The sequence below is a fragment of the Psittacula echo genome (assembly GCF_963264785.1).
Source record: "Psittacula echo genome assembly, chromosome: 2".
NCBI lineage: Eukaryota > Metazoa > Chordata > Aves > Psittaciformes > Psittacidae > Psittacula > Psittacula echo.
In genome coordinates this window covers 28527888-28546197 of record NC_137737.1, presented here as the reverse complement: position 1 = coordinate 28546197, position 18310 = coordinate 28527888, and the positions used below count along the sequence as shown (strand labels likewise).

The 18310-nt window shown below is 34.9% G+C and overlaps 1 protein-coding gene across 10 annotated transcripts in view; it reads right to left on the bottom strand.

Annotated features, from left to right (window-relative positions):
- The window catches only part of SNX13 (sorting nexin 13), a 71578-nt gene that overhangs the window by 11242 nt on the left and 42026 nt on the right, over window positions 1-18310 (bottom strand). For 8 of the 10 annotated variants that reach the window (XR_013956288.1, XM_080611298.1, XM_080611306.1 and 5 more), the window contains 11 exons: window positions 16747-16885; window positions 16232-16320; window positions 14996-15095; window positions 13142-13335; window positions 11531-11635; window positions 10847-10979; window positions 10116-10153; window positions 6698-6767; window positions 3973-4145; window positions 1327-1434; window positions 360-470 (listed from right to left, as the gene is read on the bottom strand). Coding sequence is in view for 9 of the 10 variants with exons in the window: in XM_080611298.1 (XP_080467424.1) it covers window positions 360-470; window positions 1327-1434; window positions 3973-4145; window positions 6698-6767; window positions 10116-10153; window positions 10847-10979; window positions 11531-11635; window positions 13142-13335; window positions 14996-15095; window positions 16232-16320; window positions 16747-16885 (1260 nt within the window). In the remaining variant the exon portion in view is untranslated. The remainder of the gene's footprint in view (window positions 1-359; window positions 471-1326; window positions 1435-3972; window positions 4146-6697; window positions 6768-10115; window positions 10154-10846; window positions 10980-11530; window positions 11636-13141; window positions 13336-14995; window positions 15096-16231; window positions 16321-16746; window positions 16886-18310) is intronic. The other 2 variants (XM_080611300.1, XM_080611305.1) reach the window with 2 other exon arrangements.

Genomic DNA, 18310 nt, shown 5'->3' with positions numbered 1-18310 from the left:
TGGTAACAGCAGCAAATATAGAGTAAAGAACTGGAAAAAAGAAATCAGAAAGAATAAGACTATGGAAAAAAACAAAACAGAACACAGATATCTGACAAAGTAACTTTTAAAGTAGTTTTGGTGTGATACACTGTCCAATTTGAAAATTTTATTTCCTTGTCATACATTTACATGCTATAAAACTGGTAAATATTTGGTTCCACAAGTCCTCAGATACTTTGCCACTCAAAGTATTAAAGCAACTCACTTGCAAGTTGTTTTGAAAAACACTGTATAGTTGTTCAATCCCAGTTCTCATCTCTGCTTAATTCAATCATTGCACACTAATGAATGTTCTGAAGTTCTGTTCACAGTCTTACCTTCCGTGCAAAATCTCCCTTCCCTTTGCTGTAGGCTTTATTCTCCAGGAAGTCATACACATAGTGGGCTAAAGCTGGAGAAGCTTTCATCATTTCTGGATTTAACAAGAGCTGAGTAAAATATTAAAATGCTTTTTAATAAATAATGAAAAAGGCCAGACCATGCAACTTGGTAAAAGTACCATGCACAAACACACTACATCTTGCTATGCATTTTCTCTTTCATTCTCTAAATTTTATTACAACATTACACTGTTCTCAAGATGGAAACAGTGTGCTTCCAGGTTAATTATAGTATCTCACAAAAAAATGCATGTATTTATGACTACTCAAACCGCTTCTAAAAAAAGCAAACAAAAAGACTGAAAAAATATTGCTATTAAAAATAGGGCATATCTCAAAAGAAAAAATATAAGCACTCTAAACAGAACAATCAGATTTCACAATGCTTTATTCATCTTCATTATTTACTGTTTACATGTCCATTGAGTTGGCCAACATATTTTAGTTCTGGATGACCAGAAAGTCCTTATGAAGTCAGATAACTAGATTCCTTTGGTTCTGCTGATACAGGCCTTATCTGAATGGAGAAGCTGGGTGGTTTGCTACACTGCTGGATTGGGTGCCGCACCAATCCTTATGCAACAGCACAAGCGAAAGTAACCACAAACACAAGTGTAATGGAAGAAAGTTAATCATATAGACCTCAAAACCAGCACAGGTGGATCTCACCAGCTCAGGAGTTATGACAGAACTGGCTGAGAATAACAAAGAGAAAAAAAATCCCCAAAACAACCCCAAAAAAACCAAAAACCAAACCCCACACCAAAAAAAACCCAAACAAAAAAAAACCAAAAAACACCACCACCAAAAAACAACACACAAACAAAACACACTACCATATTTTCTACCTCAGAAAAAAAAGAATTCCAACCAAGAACATAACCAAAGATGCCTATCAGCTTACCTGCAAATATGCGTTTAAATCTTTTTTCCTCTTTTCCAAGAATTCTCTGTCCATATTGTTAAATGTTTTTTTGCCGGGAAGTTTCAGTATATTTGCAAGGTTTTCAAACTAGAAAAAGAAGATTTTTTTTTTTTTTCTGTTTTCAAAAGTTTCATATCACCACATAGGCTCAGAAATTACAGGGTTCACTACATTGACCTTTTCTCATCTGACAAATAATTTCTGCATCAAGCCTGGAACTCGGACTCCTTGGAAAAACCAAAATGAGCAGTAAGCCAACAAGAACAAATGCACGAAACTTCTCAGGAGACTGTCAAGGGCAAAATTCAACTTCTGGGCACAGACGTGATACTCATTTTTTAAATACAGACTAGCATAATGTGCAAAAAGTTTAGTATCAAGATTCACTGTTAAAGTTAATAGGTTTATGAGACTACATCAAGAGAACTTGTAAATCCTTCTAAAACGTATTTCTCTTCTTCTCTTGATCATACCTACTAAGGAAATGATTAAGCTTTTATTCCTAGAACTCATGACAGCACCCAGTTTATGCATATGTTATCATACCATGCTTGATACGCTATCACCCGTGCCATTTCCCCAGGTAACAAGCGACTGGCACTGGTTGACATGTTTTACAGATAGAATTTGTGTTCCAGAGAAGCAGCTAGGAAACAAGAAGCCCTAGCACTTAAGAAGGTTGAATATATTTGCTACAGTGCACAAAAATAAAAAAGTGACAAGAATAAAACTCTAAGAATCAGGATTATTCACATATAGAATCTAGACTTTGTATAAATAATAAATAATAATTTTAAGGTGGTAAAGAGAGAGAGGTATAGTATCCAGGCCTTAAGAAAAAAACCTGGAAAATGGTTGTATCCTTTTCTCCCTAGAGAAGCACACAAAATTACAGATTTAAGGAGTGATTTAATTCAGTCCCTGTAACCTGTGTTTGTGCAAAGACAGCATTAAACTTTGGAAGGTCACAGAGCTCTTGTAACATTTATGGCCTGTAGGAAGCACCAAAGAATAAATTTATAACTTTAGAAACAAATAGGTCATGTGGGGAAATAACAGAAAACAGTCTAGTTTTTATTTGGATATTTGAAGCTTAACTGAAATGACGTAAGCAGAGAAAATCATCGATTTTAAATACAGATAGCTACTCCAAATGATTTTTGTTACATTACTGACTTAAAGAAATTGGTGTGAATCTCTTCAGTACTTTAAGGAATAAAAAGCTCGCACAGATACTACGCACAGCTAACTTCAATTCCATTTTGGATCAAGTACCTATTTTCTCTGAAAAAATATAAACCGATAATCTCTGCCCTACTTGTTAATTTTAAATAAAAAATCCAAACCTTTACCCTTAATATGTCACCAAAATATCTGAGACACGCACACAAGAAGGGTGTTCAGTGTATCAGTGACATTTCTGTGCCCACAAACTCAGCAGAAATGTCTATTTCATTCTCACAACAAAGCAAAATTGTCGGGAGTTTCCAAGATGCTACAATATAGCACAGGAATTTCTTTACTTTTTGCAATTTTTGTGTTCTAGGATAACATTTCAATTTTCTGTAAATTCAAAGAAATCAGATTTAGCAACAAAAAAAATCTGAGCTTTTATATTTTGAAAAATTTTGCTTCTGACATTTTTTCTAGTCATTTCTTGGTAGTCCATTTGTAAATAACGGCCCCACATCAGCAGAACATTCACTCACTGTGAGATCTAGGAAGGCATAATTGTCCGTTTGAAGAAGAGTTCAAAAACTGGTATTGCAAATTTAGTGATAGCACACTAAAATACTCAGAAATGCAGAGCAGACTTCTTTTATAATTAATATAAATATTCAACACGATGTACGCTTTTTTCAATGAAGTCTTTTCTATTTTTACTCCTGTTGTGATTTCATAATGCTAGCTTACCTACACAGAATTTGTTCTCTACGCCTTTCTATGAATAACACAGTAAAGGGATATAATCCAACAATTCTGACTAGTTTAAAGATTATGCAGTCAAATCTGACTTCTCCAAAGACTGGGTTTAAAGGCATTTCACCCTCCTCTTTCAAAAGCATTGCTTTTTTGACACTCTTTCATACCATCAGGTTTACTTTGTACCAGCTGGTGAATTCCAAGTCTCTATTTTTAACTTCTTTCATTTTAGGAGAGTTAAAGAGCCTGAGAATACAAGTGCACCAATAAAAGGCAGATTTGTCTAGCAGTACACTGAGCTGCCAACAGCTGTCCCTTTTGAGACCCCACCGATCCTTAACATTTCACTTAAAACCTGAATACCTATTTCCCAAGCTCAGCTTTTATTTCTTAATGTCTGTGACAAACATATCAAATGAAATACTCAACTGCTGAGGGAAGGAAGATTTTTAAGTTCCATTTTCTTTTGTTAGAGCAATTATATAGCCATCAGGTACTAAACTATATAAACATGCACCTGTAAAATGCTCAGTACAAATAACATGATATAATCAGTAAAAAAGGTAAACTTTTATGGAAAATAATGTAATGCTTTAACTCCACATCTTAAGTCACTTTGAGAAAACTAATACTCATGCCATGCCATCCCACAGAAAAAGCACCTTTCAAAGAAACCTTGAAAGAATTTAGGAGATTAATTACCTGCTCAGTGATCCTCATGTGAAAGTCATGGAAGTCACTGTAGCGTCGATATGTCTTCCATGTCTCTTCGCTGTTTGGATTTCTCCGGTGGACTGTGATAGCATACAGTGCATATGTCTTGCCGTGGTCATTACACACTCCTGCCACAGCATATGGGTCAGAGTCAGCATAGACTAGTAGTTTAAAAACAAAAACAAAAAAGGGACAAACAGAAAGAAGGAAGACGGAAGGACACAAATGTGAAGTGAAAGAAAGTCTGGAATGACAGACTTGAAAGACAAAAATGGACATGCAAGCAGAAGAGTAAGCCATCCCTTTATGCAAAACACTGTATAAGTGACACCTTCAAGAAACTTATTACGTAAACCTAAATAGAGAGATTAAGCAGCTTTATAAAAGTTTCACGCTCATGCAAAACGAAAGAATAGAAAGGGTTTTAACTTTTAGGAATAGTGAATGTATCATTTAAAAATAATTTTAACCTGAAGAACTCAAGATAGGGGTGAAAGACAGCTGTGAAATCAAAAGAAATTCCACTTCGCAAAGTACTCTAATCATATTGCAAACGTTTGCCCATCAAAAAACAAAAGTAGATCTATAAATACAAGACAGCACTTACAAGCTGTAAGCATCTGACTTTATTAACACCAGAAGTTTGTTATTAACTGTAACATAAAAAAAAAAAAAATCCTCTTCCCCCTGCATTTAAGTCAACAGAAACTACTTATATGCACATATGTATGCATTCTCTGTGTACATATATATAATGAATTCTGTGTGTGTACATGCACATGCACGCACAAATTTTTATTGAGAAGTCAGTTTATAAATGGAAAGAACATAGATAGCTATCTTAAAGAGAAGCAAGCATCTTTTTGTTCTTCATTGAATATTTAAACTCTCAACGGCATTCCTCCATCATGGAATTCTCCCAGCATAGAATTTGTTTCAAAAACTTCCATTTAATCTACAGAATAACCTAGAACCAATGTTGTTTACACTGCACATCATTTAAATTGGTAACATGTTGTACCTCTAAGTACTGAGCCAATGCTCAGCAACCATAATTTTCCAGCGACTAGATGAAATACTTTTTAATCAAGTTCTCTGGATTTTTCAAGGCCGCCATGCTCCATAAAATACACTTCCTGATAAATCATCAGCACCAACGTCCAGCCTTGACTCTTCTCAAGTATAATGCCATGGTCTAGGCAGCCAGGGAGCAGCTCCAGTTTAGAAGCAGCTGCTGACAATGCAAGAATTACTCACTAGCAAGGTGCACAGTGGGCATGGAGCATCTTTTCTTTGCCATCTACCCTCTAGAAGAATCTTGAGTGCTGAATCCCAAGAGAAAAGAGCAAGCAGTCAGGATGCTGCCAAAAGACTGCCCAGGGAATGGAGCCAGGAAATACCAGTCCCACATATGCTGAGCAAGCTCTATACTCTAAAACCCACACTGACTGCTCTCCTGTGCGGTCACCAGACCACATCTCAGGGGCATTGCTAAGTTGCACCTTTAGGAGGAACACTTCAGGACAAGAATGGCAGAAAAAGAAATAAATTGTCCCCACCACCCCTTGTGTCACAACCTCTTAATTAGCATCTATTTTGCAACACAAGACAAGATGAATCCTCAAAGATTCCGGTGAAGATCTTGTACACACCCCACAAACACAGTAAAGGGTAGTAAGGGAAGAGGAAAGGAGCCTGTACACAGGTGCAAGATGCACCAACTGCCTGTAGCATTCAGAAAGCAGGAACTTGCATTTCTTGCTCAAACATGAGGTGAAGAGGAAGAACATGTCCAGTTTAATCTATCTTACAATATGAATCTGTACATACCCCTGGTTCAACTGAAATACTACAGATTCACAGATTCAAGGTAACAGTTTATCAATACACAATGCCATTAAGATTATAAATTTAATGTGATTTGTGTGGTTCTAAGTTTAACTTCTTTCTTAGATCAAAACAATGAAACATCTAAGTTTAATTCTGGAAAAAATATTACACACCATTTTAATAAAAAAAACCCAAACTTCTAATTTTTAACTTTTAAATTACCTTTTAAAAAATTTCTACTTTAAAATTATTACTTTAAAAAAAAAAGTATCTGAAGATCAATTTACAATTTAATTAACCAGTGCAATCGCAAATAACAAGAATATCTGCAAATAATACTTGAGAAGTTTGCTATTTATTCTCATGTAATAAAGAAAAGGTTACCTTATTACTAGGCAATTTTTTTCAGAAGATTACTGAAAATGCCATCACTGTAATGAGTCACTACCGTAAATTAAGGTAAGTCAACAAGGAAGCACAAAAAATAGCAAAAATTATTATAGTAAGAGAAGTAAACAGTCAAGAATTATTATTGTGTGACTAGAAAAACAAAAATGGCTTTCAGAATTTGTCCTTTAAATCACTGTTAAAATAAATGCTACTTAATATTAGGTTTAATGAACGATTCTCCAGATACATGAAAAGTAATATTACCATAAACATAAAAATTAAATCACATTTCAAGTACAGGTATATAGTCTATGACCTACAGCACCAATTCTATAAGGATTTCCATTACATGGACTTCATAGAAAATATGAATTCAAATGTTTTATGAAGCTAAAAAAATTAAAGGATTAGGATTCCAAGGGCCTGTAATATTAGAAAATGTAAAACAAATGGCAGAAACCGAGTAAGTAACCATCATAACAGATTCACTTACCAGTATCTGAGATGTATGCATGAAGTTGAACCGTCTCATCAGAAGGGACATTTGAAAGGTCATCTAAGGACTGTGGGGTGGCGGAGAGAGAGGAAAAGGAAGAAATAGGCAAGACAGAATGAGATCACAGATACATCTCATTTGAGAGAGGCTTTTTGATTCATCCATTTAATTTTCAAGCTTTCAGTTCACTACACTAATAGAATAGTTTAATGCACTGCAACAATGCAAGTAAGTGTTTGTATTGCCTGGTTACTAAAGCCTTTCTTCTACTTAAGAGAGTAGAGCCCTTAATTTCCCCTACCAGTTTCACAATTTTGTGACCACTCTAACATTTGCCACTTTCACTTGATACCTCAACTCTAATAGAAGTACAGCTTCAAATAGTCTTTACTGTGTATGAAAAAAACCCCAAAGCAAACAATGGAACCCAAACCATTTGTTACAAATGTTGTATAACAGATCTTTTGGGTTTATCTTTATATCCTTTTGTTTTCTCTTAATTAAGTGAAAGCACTACACAAGAGTTACAGTGCAGTAAAACCTAAATGATTTCTCTGCTGCATGTAAAAAAACCCAGCTTTTCTCAAATGTTTTCCCCCATAAAAAATGAACAGGTACATCCTCAGCTGGCTAATGCCCTGTCTCCCTATTCAGTAATTGCTGGGACCAAAAGAAGCCCAATGGGTCTTTTAGAGTAGCTTTGCTATTATTTCAAACTAATACATCTGACTACTAAGATTTAACATGATAAAGCTCTGCAAGATTATTGGGTGAAAAACTTTTGTCAAATTAAAACCTTAATAGGCATTAATCAAGTTTCTAAATTCCTGTTGCCTTAAATCTTATGGAATTACAATCAAAAGATAGGTTGAACTTGAAAACAAATTATTTATAAAGACTCTGCTCTTGTTCACTCTTCATCTGAATCTTTATCATTCCCATGATGTCCCAACATAATACTCCACTCCTTCCTTTTCAAGCTGTCTGGAAGGAACAGCTCTTCTCTGCCTCAACCACTTAATCAGTCTCTGCTAAACATCCACTATAGAAGGCGAGTAAAATATATTTCTGCTATCAAGTTTAGATACTAAATAAATGATGTCATTAAAAAGGTCTGAACACATTAACTATGCTTTAACATGTACTGCAGTAAGAAGTCTCCTAAGTATCTCATGACACAACTCACTACCATAACTACTCCTGTGGCAAGGCATTATACAGCAACAGTTAATATGAGTAAATGAAATGGTTGAAGCTTGAGCAGATAGCACAACAGACAGTTTCTATTTAACATTACCTAATATCTTTGACATTAGGTATACTCACAGGAACACAAGTTAATTAAAAGGAAAAAATATCACACCACAACCCCATCTTATTTAATACATCGTCATTAGCTAAAAGTACAGAAATTCCCTGACCTTTAAAGTCACCTTTCCAAGGTCTGTTTTTCTTCATGTAACTGACTAACACAAGGGAGCTAAACTATGTGTATAGAAATTTGCTCTTGACATGGAATTCAGCCAGGAAAAACTAATCTACCAGTATTCAAACACCTGTAAAAGCATCGAAAAACCCTAGACAATATGGCCTACAGAAAGCAAAAGTTCTTCAGCATAAATAAAGGATTATGCATTTCTCCTAGAATGTTCTTCATTCTTAATGCAAATAATAAATGTACTATTCTGCAAACATATTTTCATAAAAAAAACCCCAAAAAACAAAAAAAAAAAAAAAAAATCAAGACCTTCAACTGTAACATGCAATTGTCTATTTGCATTGCAACAGTGCTTGATAAAGGTTTTAAGACTTTACAGCTTAGTTTGGAAAGGCCATATGAAACTAAGCAGGTAACAACCAGCTAAAGGAGCCACTGCAATGACCAAACCCCATCCATAAAACATGACTTTCATGTCAGAACATTCTTAGAAAAAGTACTTGAGACATCTGAAAGATCTTTTTTAAGAGCCAAGTCAATCAAAAGAATCTCTTGTGAAATATCACCAGAGTTGTATGCCAATTTATAAAAAATTTTGCTAAATTAAGTTTGCATTCTGTACTTAACAGGAGTTTGTGTAAATCGTATCAGCTGAACACCTCCCCTTTTCTTTGTATTTCAAAATATAAACAAGAGGAAAACTATACAGAAAAAATCCCAGCTTCAAAAAAACCAAAAAATATAAACAAACCCCACAATCCACAGGGAAACACATTTACATTTATGTTAAATGTGTTCCTTTACAAAATAAACTCTCTTCCTCTGCGTGCAAGCATGACCTAACCAATGCATTGGAACTGCTAGAGAGCTACAGCATCTTCCAAGAATGAATTGGAAAGGCTTGTGAATCACATAAAGCCAGGAAATTGTATGCAGATTGCAAACCTTCCTAAAACTAAGAGATTTGGAAAAATACTCTCATATGCCCAGCTGAGCCTTTTGTACCTTGTGGCTCAGCTACACATAACCTGAAAAACCAAGGGGAGGAAATACATCAAAATTTTTATGATTTTTTCCTTTTTAAATAGCTGTCATTTGATTTCTGTTTTAAAACATTTTGAATCTAGGAAGATCTATATGGAACAGGTTATTTGGAAAAAGACTGGTAGAAGTATACTGTTCTCTTTATACTTATCCAACCACTGGCAAATGCAGAAGCATATTTAAAATTTTTGGTTCATTCAGGTAACAAAGATTCTGACAAACTGACTCAGCCAAGAATTGCTAAAAAAAAAACAAAAAACAAAAACAAAAACAAAAAAAAAACCAAAAAACCAAAACAAAAAAAAAAAAAAAAACAAAAAACAAAAAACAAAAAACAAAAAACAAAAAAAAAAAAAAAAAAAAAAAAAAACAAAATGCAAAGCAAAAAAAACCAAAACCAACCAAACCAAGAACTGAACATCAAAAACGCCAGATTAGAAAACAAAGATTCTATTCTGAGTGAATTCCAGGTACTTCTATGTTTCCAAATCAAATGTTAACTCAAAAAACCCACAAGCAACAATCAATCTATGAAAATCTATTAAATGCCTCATTTTACAGTCTACTTGAATTTTATCCGTCAAGATCTTGATTTCAAAGGATTTGTTTTCACCTGACATCAAATTTATGTCTATTAAAAAAAAGGCAGGAATAAGAAAATATGCTTTGCATAAATTAAATATAGATTATTACACATTGTTTCTGTGACAAACAATGCAAAATTTCATTAAGAAAAGTACAAAAGGGACAGTTTTATCTTGCTGATTGATACCTTACATGTGTTTCAATTCAAGAACTTTTTTCAGAAATTAAGCTGCAGTGAAGTAAAACCTCTAATATACATAACCTAAGCTATTTTAATAATAATTTTCCTACTATTGGGGGTGAAAAAATACTACTAATAAAAAAACCCATAAAAATCCAAACACTTACCAGATTTATGCTGCCAGTAGGAGACCCATTAAATGATTCTGTGAGCAGTGAGGAAATAGAAAGGAAAAAAAGGTTAGAAGATTTGCTCCAATGTTGGGCCACACACAAGAAATAAAAATGCAAAAACATTATGGCAAATAATGGACAACTGGACTTTGCACAAAATTTCAAAGTTTCAGTAAAGACACATAAGGGAAATGCATGTAAGTTTATACAGCTACAGATATGAAATAAATACTCAGAAGAATATTCCTTTTAACTTGATAGCACCACATGAAATTGCTTCACTAAGGAGTCAGTTGAATACTTAAAGAATTTCCATTAGATTTGTACTTCAGGTAATGAGAAGAATTATTTTAATTGCTTTAAAAAGCCCCATCTCCTATGTACTTTCAATTTCTATTTCCAGATGAAGAATATGAATATAGTTCTGTATCAAAACAACCCAATGTTAAAACAACCTCAAATATTTCTGGAAAAAAAAAAAGTTGCACAATTACTTTAGCAACATACTTACTTCCAAAGCTTAAAAAAAAAAAAAAGTGATATTAATAAAGTTACTACAGAAAAGCAGCACAAGAAGGAAACATTAATTTAAACATTAATTTAAAAATCAGATGTGATACTACATGAACTTCTCAAAAGCAATGTGGATAACTTCCTGATTTTCATTTTAAAGCAAAAAAAAAAGAATGGTTCCATGAAATCCCTCTTAAAGATATAGAGCTTACCTCCTTCACCGTCATCTGACCCTCTGAAACTAGGATCCTTCAGCATATCCAGCTCAGCTAACATACGTACATACAACACATTCTGTTTGAACGAAGGGTAGAATCTTTCATCTCGCAGCATCAATTCATACACCTGATTGATTAAATGTAAAAAGTATTTCTAAGGTCAGCTTTTTTACTTCAATCAGGCAAGCTTTCTTAAATTCTGCTTGAACAACATCTATGCATTCTGTGTGTCTGGGTTTCCTTTAAAACCCTAATGCAAGTCTGTGAAATTTCAATTCAGGCTTACACTTAACAGAAAGGTTATGAAAACTAACTGTGCTAGAAGTATAATATAGTCTCCAAAAATATTTAACTAGTGAGACATGCACAGATAAGAAGGGCAATAGTACATGAACTTTAAATGCTTCCTTCCTCTCTTCTTAACCTTTCCAATTGCACTGTAAACATATTTGGCCTTTACTCATTTCAGAACACGTTCTCTCTGAGTCCTTCTTTGTTGATAAACTATAAATGTAGACCTGCAAACACTTAGAGGGACAAGGTGAGAAGAGGTAAAGGAAGAGAGGGAAGACACTGCATACTGCTTTCCTGAAAATCTCCAGTTCAGCCAAAACAGTATAATCCTACCTCACAAAAGGTTTAAGAGTTCTTATGAAATACAGGATAAATAAAGTATACCTTTCTCTGAATATCATCAAAGATTTCAGGTGTTGGGTCTTCATGGTTCAGTGTTTCTGCCAGTTTTGCTACTAAGTTGTCATCAATATTAACTCTTGGAGATGCCTGCACAGAGATCTAAATCAACTTTTGCAGCATAAAAATAAGAAAGTCTTATTTTCACAAATAAAATACCACACAATGCTGCAATTTTCTAAGTAAATGGAATTCCTTGATTAGTATCTCCAGGACACACAAGAGCACTGTAAACCCCCTTCTCCACCAAAAATTAAGTTCAGAGTTGGTATTAAAACTCAGAGGTTTCAGGATCAAATACTAAGAATCACTTCAAAAACAATTTATGCATGTTACTTTGAAGCAATGTCTAAACCAGATTTACTCAGGCCTAAAACCAGAATTTATTTACTTACTTATGAATAGAAAGATCTAGATTCAGAAATCAAGAACAAACCAGAAAGCAGATGTATGAATTCCTCAAACATCTGAGGAAAGGCTAACAGTTTGTCAACTCTTGACACTTTCTGGAAAGTTTACCAGTAGCTGTAATCATGGTGGCTTTTTATGCAATTACAGCTATCAGCATGCTAACTGTTTCAGCCATCAGACTCCCAGTCATTTCTCAGTGTGACACATTTCAAACTACCACTCATTAAGCACTCCTCTAGATAAGCCAAAGTTCACACGCTTTCCCCATCTTCTGTAATAGAGACAGGGAGCCAGCACTGAATCAGACTCAAAGCAGTTCACTTGATAGCACAGCTGAGAGGCTGACTTCATTGGCTTTGGAATAGATCTAGCGTTAGGTGGCTTCTGACTTCAAAATGGTGAGCATTCAGTTGGCTCAAAAACCCAACACAGCAACCTCTACACAGATGACCATGTCGATAAGACTATTGAGATGATAAACCAAAGTTAAAGAAATGATGCAGAAAGGCAAGCATTACAACATATTTGGGGGATTTGTTGAGGGAAACTTTTGAGCGAGAGGTGATTTTTATGCATACACAAATTCAGAACAAAGATGCTTTGTTAGCACAAGTTGACAAGTGTTTTATTTCATAGAAGACACTTATTACAAGACTACTGGAAGCATTCAAGCTTAGCTTATTGAAAGATACCTAGTGGTGGTATTTGAGCAACTTAGACAATGTAGAGAGGCACAGGAAGTTATGTCATTTGAAAATCCATTCTTAATCCAGGTTTGTAAAAATACTGGGTTGGGTTGTTTAAAAAAAACAATTCTTCTTAAAAGCAGGGGTGGAGGGCAGAGCAAAAGGAAGGGAAAGGAGAGGGCCAGAATTCCTTATTCTGTCTTTACATTTTGTCTAATTTTTCTCCATTCTAGAAAGTCAGCTTCTGAGGAACACATTTAGTGCATTTGACAGGACAGTCAGTGCTAGGTCTGAGCCTTTTTAAATAAAGGGGGGTTGGGGGAGGAAAGCAAGACATTTGCTTAACATAAGGAGGAAGAAGATACACAAGTAATAGCTTAAATGCCAACTAGTAAACAACTTGTGCTACATTACATCCATTTCACATTAACATAGCCTGATTACCGAGGAAGCATCTGCACAAAGAATAAATTGCAAATAAGGCAGAAGTTATTCCTACCTTTTCTGATAAATATTGCTCATAAACTCCAAATGCAGCTGCTCTTAATAGACCCTTGGTTTGATTAGTCTGATGTTTTCCATCTTTCTGCCGGCTTTGAAGTACCTCCAGCTGCTGCTGTGCTGTAACCCTGTATCCTTCCACTGTCATCCAGAAAAACAGATGTGCTTGGCCACCGGTCTGCTGCATGTAATCTACAGAAAACAGCCACCACACAATCATAGTTATTCTTGCACATCTTAAAAAAGGAATTCTCTATGATGTTAACTACATACTGAACTTCAGGTTCTGGTTATGCATTCAGAACACTTGACTCTCATCTAGAGTCAAAAAATAAAATGTACTACATACATATTGGTGATAATTAGTAAACGAAATTGGGAGCAAAGTCTAGGAATTAAGCACAGAGTTCTAAAATTCATGTTTAAAAAGTGAATCCAACATTACTGTGTGGCTATAACAGACTTTTACAGCACGACAGAAGTTGAGAGGAAGTTCAAACTTAAATTCTAACAGGTCATGCACACAGAGTCATAGAATCACTTAGGTTGGAAGATACCTTTAAGATCAGAGTCCAACACCACTAAAACTTGTCACTAGGTGCCACATTTACATGTTTTTTTAAATAACTCCAGGGATGGAGACTCAACCACTTTCCTGGGCTGTTCCAACAATTGACAATGCTCTCAGTGAAACATTTTTCGTAATATCCAGTCTAAACCTCCCTTGGCACAACTTCAGGCCATTTGCTCTGTCCTATTACTTGATACTTTGGAGAAGAGACCAACACCCACCACCTTGTCTGGTGGCACATGGGAACGGCCTGTTCTGGTGCCTTTAAGACAGCTTGAAGAGTGCCCAGCCTTCCTGGACTTCTTCGCCCTTCATGACTGCCTCCCAGTGGACTCTGTCAACCAGGCCCTTAAACAGGCCAAAGTCTGCCCTCCAGAAGGCGAAGATGGTACTTCTGCTAACCCCCCGCACATCCTTAATGCTCCAAGAATTGAAAACTATCATTTCATGATAGCTATGGCCAAGACAGCTTCCAATCATCATATGACCTTCTCTGTTTGCAAACAACAGGTCCAGTGGGGCGCCCCTTCCCTAGTTGGCTCCCTCAACAGCTGTGTCAGGAAGTTATCTTCCACACATCCCAGACACCTCCTGGACTTCTTCCTCTCTGGTGTACTGTATTTTCCTCTATTGCATTAAAAGGATTATCACCACCACCAAAACTGATGGATATTCTTGGTAATGACATCAGCAGCCCAATTAATGCACGGAAGATAATCAAACATTAGAAAGTATTAAAAATTAATTTTTAAATTTTACAACTTTAATCCATGAATTTCTTGATTATAGGATAAACCTAAAGTAGTACATAAATCAATCTTGTATTTTAGCTTCTCAAATAGACAACCTTCAGTAGCCTTATAATCTGCTAAGCTTCAATCTAGCATCTATAACCATTAGTTCCAATTGCTTCAGTGAGACCAGCAAAAAGTTAATGACTGTGGTAAGTTTCGGTCATTTTAATTATAAACTTACAAGCAATTCTTGCAATGATTCTGTCCTAAACAGAACAAAACTTGAAGTGACAGACCACGAAACATTGCAAGAATAGTCTTAGAGAGAGATCAGTATTCAAACAAGCTTGATACAAGTTCTTGTAAGTACTATGGTGTTCTGAACAGTCACTATAGATTGATTTGCAAAAAATGTTTCAGTTCTCTCTGGCAAGGGGCTTATACACATTCAGTTCTCAAACATCTGTATTTAGTGACTTTGAGCGAACAATCCTGTGAGTTAGCATATTCTTTACAAATAAAATAAATCAGAGAAATTACCACTTACCCATAAAAAACTGTAGTGCAACATTGTCTACCAGAATATGGTCCAGAGGGACTGTGCAAAGTTTTCCAAAGTTTGCTGCCAGCTTCACAGTATCTATTTCCTGTAAGACACAGTTCAGTGGGTTCATAGGCTTTAATTTTTTTTTAATTAGCTTTTAAAACTTCTACTTACCACAAGCCAGATGTAATACAAAATAATTTACAATATAGATAATAAAGCAGCCTCTTCACAGTTACTTTCACAATCACTAATAAGTGAAGATCAAGATCGTAAGGTCATGTTATCATAACTATTTGTCGTCAACATGGATTATTTCTGCTACATGGGAAACTGGTTTTAAATACTGCTGTTCATGTAACACTATAAAGATCAAATTAACTACAAATCCTTCATCAACAGTAACAGTAGTGTGAAAATTAATTAACAGGAGGAACTAATTCTGGTATTTAATGGGGTATAGGTCACCACAACTTAATCTCTGCCCGACTTTCTTCCATTAATGTAACATCTTGGTACAGTAATGATTCTGGGTCCAGCTGCAGAAAACTTAATCATATTAACAGTCAATATGCACCAGATTAACATTACCTTGGAGCCACATGTAGGTCCAATTAATAGAGTCAAGAAACTAAGCAAAGTGAAACATACGGACTTATAGGAAAGCAAAATAACATGAGGTTCAAACTTAAATCCCAGTTTGCCTTAGGCTTTGCATTGAACTAAACAGGTAAATATGTCTAACTAAAGGCAATACATTGAGCCTACAAGGTGTTGCGAAATAATCAGTGAGAGGTACCTTTATCAGCAAGAAGAGAGAGCTTTGCCAAAAAGTAGTAAAGCTTGAAGCCCATAAGGTATGCACTGGAGCAGCAAAAAAAGAATTGAATCTAGGTGTATAAATACAAAGATGCTTTGCACCTATGTAACATTTTGGTGTAACTCCTGTATTGAGAGGCTAAGAACAGTTTAAGATGTACTGACATATTTAAACTACCTAAGCCAGAATCAAAAAACCTCTAAATTTTTTAACCTCTAGAAATTTTTTCTGTACTTAAACTGCAAATACCACACTAACTACAGTTAATATATATATAGAGATATATAGTTGTATAATATATTGGCTATAACTGCATGCTTCAAATTGTGTTTCAAAACACAAGAATTAAAAACTAGACTGAAGTCGCAATTCACTTGAAACTTTACTCTTTCGGAACTAAAAAAATCGGAAACACTTACTTTTCCTGACTGCAACCTCTGAATTCTTGAATCACATACTTTAATAACATATAATAAACTGTTTATTTGATTTTTTATAGTGTTGATATCTGAAAGAAAAAACATAGAGGATTAAGCAATGCAGATGAGTAAATAAATTCTTTTTCTGAAATTCTGTAAAAATACCATACAAAAAGTGAAGCACTACATACAAAACACACTGGCTTTGAAGAGAAGAGGATTTTTTTCAGTTTTAAATACTTTACTGATAAAAGTGAACAGGAATAAATATTCTTCTTTCTCCTTTTTTTGGATTAACAGTTAACTGACTACCAACACTAAAGCGTTACTGAAATTCAAAACCACCAGTCAGGCAACTTTCAATTCAATAGGAAGTACACATACCTAACCAGTTAGTCTAGATGTTAAAAATTAAAAAACAAAACCAAAACAAAACAACACCCAAAACCCCAACCCAACAAGCACAAAATCATGCTGGCATCTGCATTTCGTATTTTGTAAAATATAGCACTAACCATCTCCTGCTGTATCTAGAGATCGAAGATACTGAAGTTCTTCACTTGCTTTATCTTTCACTGCTTCCAACTCTCCTATATTATCACTTAATTTAATAATATTCATAAAGGCCTCATAGTTACAGTTGGAATCACGAATCTGAAACAGAAAGTTTTATAGTATAAATAATGTAATATAACTAAAAGCAGGACATGATTTTTCATTAAGTGAATTATTCTGATACAGTACTGTGAAGCATCATTCTGAAAACACTTTGCTACTTCTAAACCTTCCTTTTGATATTAAAATTTTACAGACTGAGGAAGAAGCACCATTTGAAGTCAAAACCTATTTCACACCATAATTTTCTGTTTTCAAGAAGTACAAAGACACATGGAAATCCATCAGCCTACTTGATGATCTTGTCCAAAACCCCATCAAACATCTTCTGCTATTACCCACCTCCTTAGCTAAGCAGGCAGAAACTGGTGAGACCACTGAAAAGGTTCCAGCTTTGCCAAGGTCCCCTGCAAGTGTACATGTCCCAGTATAATGGCTTCTTAAGATACAGAATTAGAAAAAGAATGAAAACATTCTACAATGTAATCGTAACCTACTGGGGAAAATAAAAAGGAAAATAAAAAAATAAATTACTTAATTAATAAATATCCTCTCTGAAACCCTAATTCAGATAGCTTAATAGTATTGACAAAGGGTATCTCAATACATACTGTTTTCCCACCATTGGCATAGATGGAACCTGCTCAAGAGACTCAACAGAATTTGTGCAAGTCGAGGAAGCCTGCTGTGCCACCAGGATCACTGAAAACTGTGTTGTGAATGCAATGTGGAGATCAGGAAAAGGCTGGAAGCTTTATAGCATGTGCATGCAGGTGCAGAGGGTTGAGTTTTATCATCCAAAGCCACAGTGTCACTTCACCCACATCTTTTATAAACACTTGTTTTGCTATGAAAATGCAGTTCTTGGTCCGTACTGCAGAAGTGCACTGACATGAGTTGCACAGAGCACAAAGAATGAAGCCTGGCTACCTCTGACCTAATCTAATGGAAAATCTTACTAGATTTTGAATAGTACAAGCAATACTTGAAATTCAAATGTTTTATAGAAACTCGAATTTCACACCGAACAGAGACAAGTTTAGATTAACTTCTAATTTTACTGCAAGATAATTAGTATCAAACTGTAGTGTGCCTAGAAACATGGAATTAAACTTCTTACTTTCAGAAACTGAGTATTTTCATTCAAATCTGATTTTATATCACAGGTTCCAAAAGAAGCTAGAATTTATTTCAGTCATCTCTACTTCTGACCTTAATTTCTGCTGCAATCTTCATTTCATAAGACTTCTATTAAATTTTTGAAAGCATTAATTCTTCCTTAGCTTTCCCCCAGCACATTTACTTCTGTGTCTCAGAAAGCAATTATGAAAATTAGTATTTGGGACATCACTACCATAACAGAAAGCTTTATAAAAAACTATATAAAAATTCTATCTTTGGATGTAGATGGGGGCAGTGCTCAGTAAATAAAGAATGAGGCTAAGTTACAAATAAAGAACACGC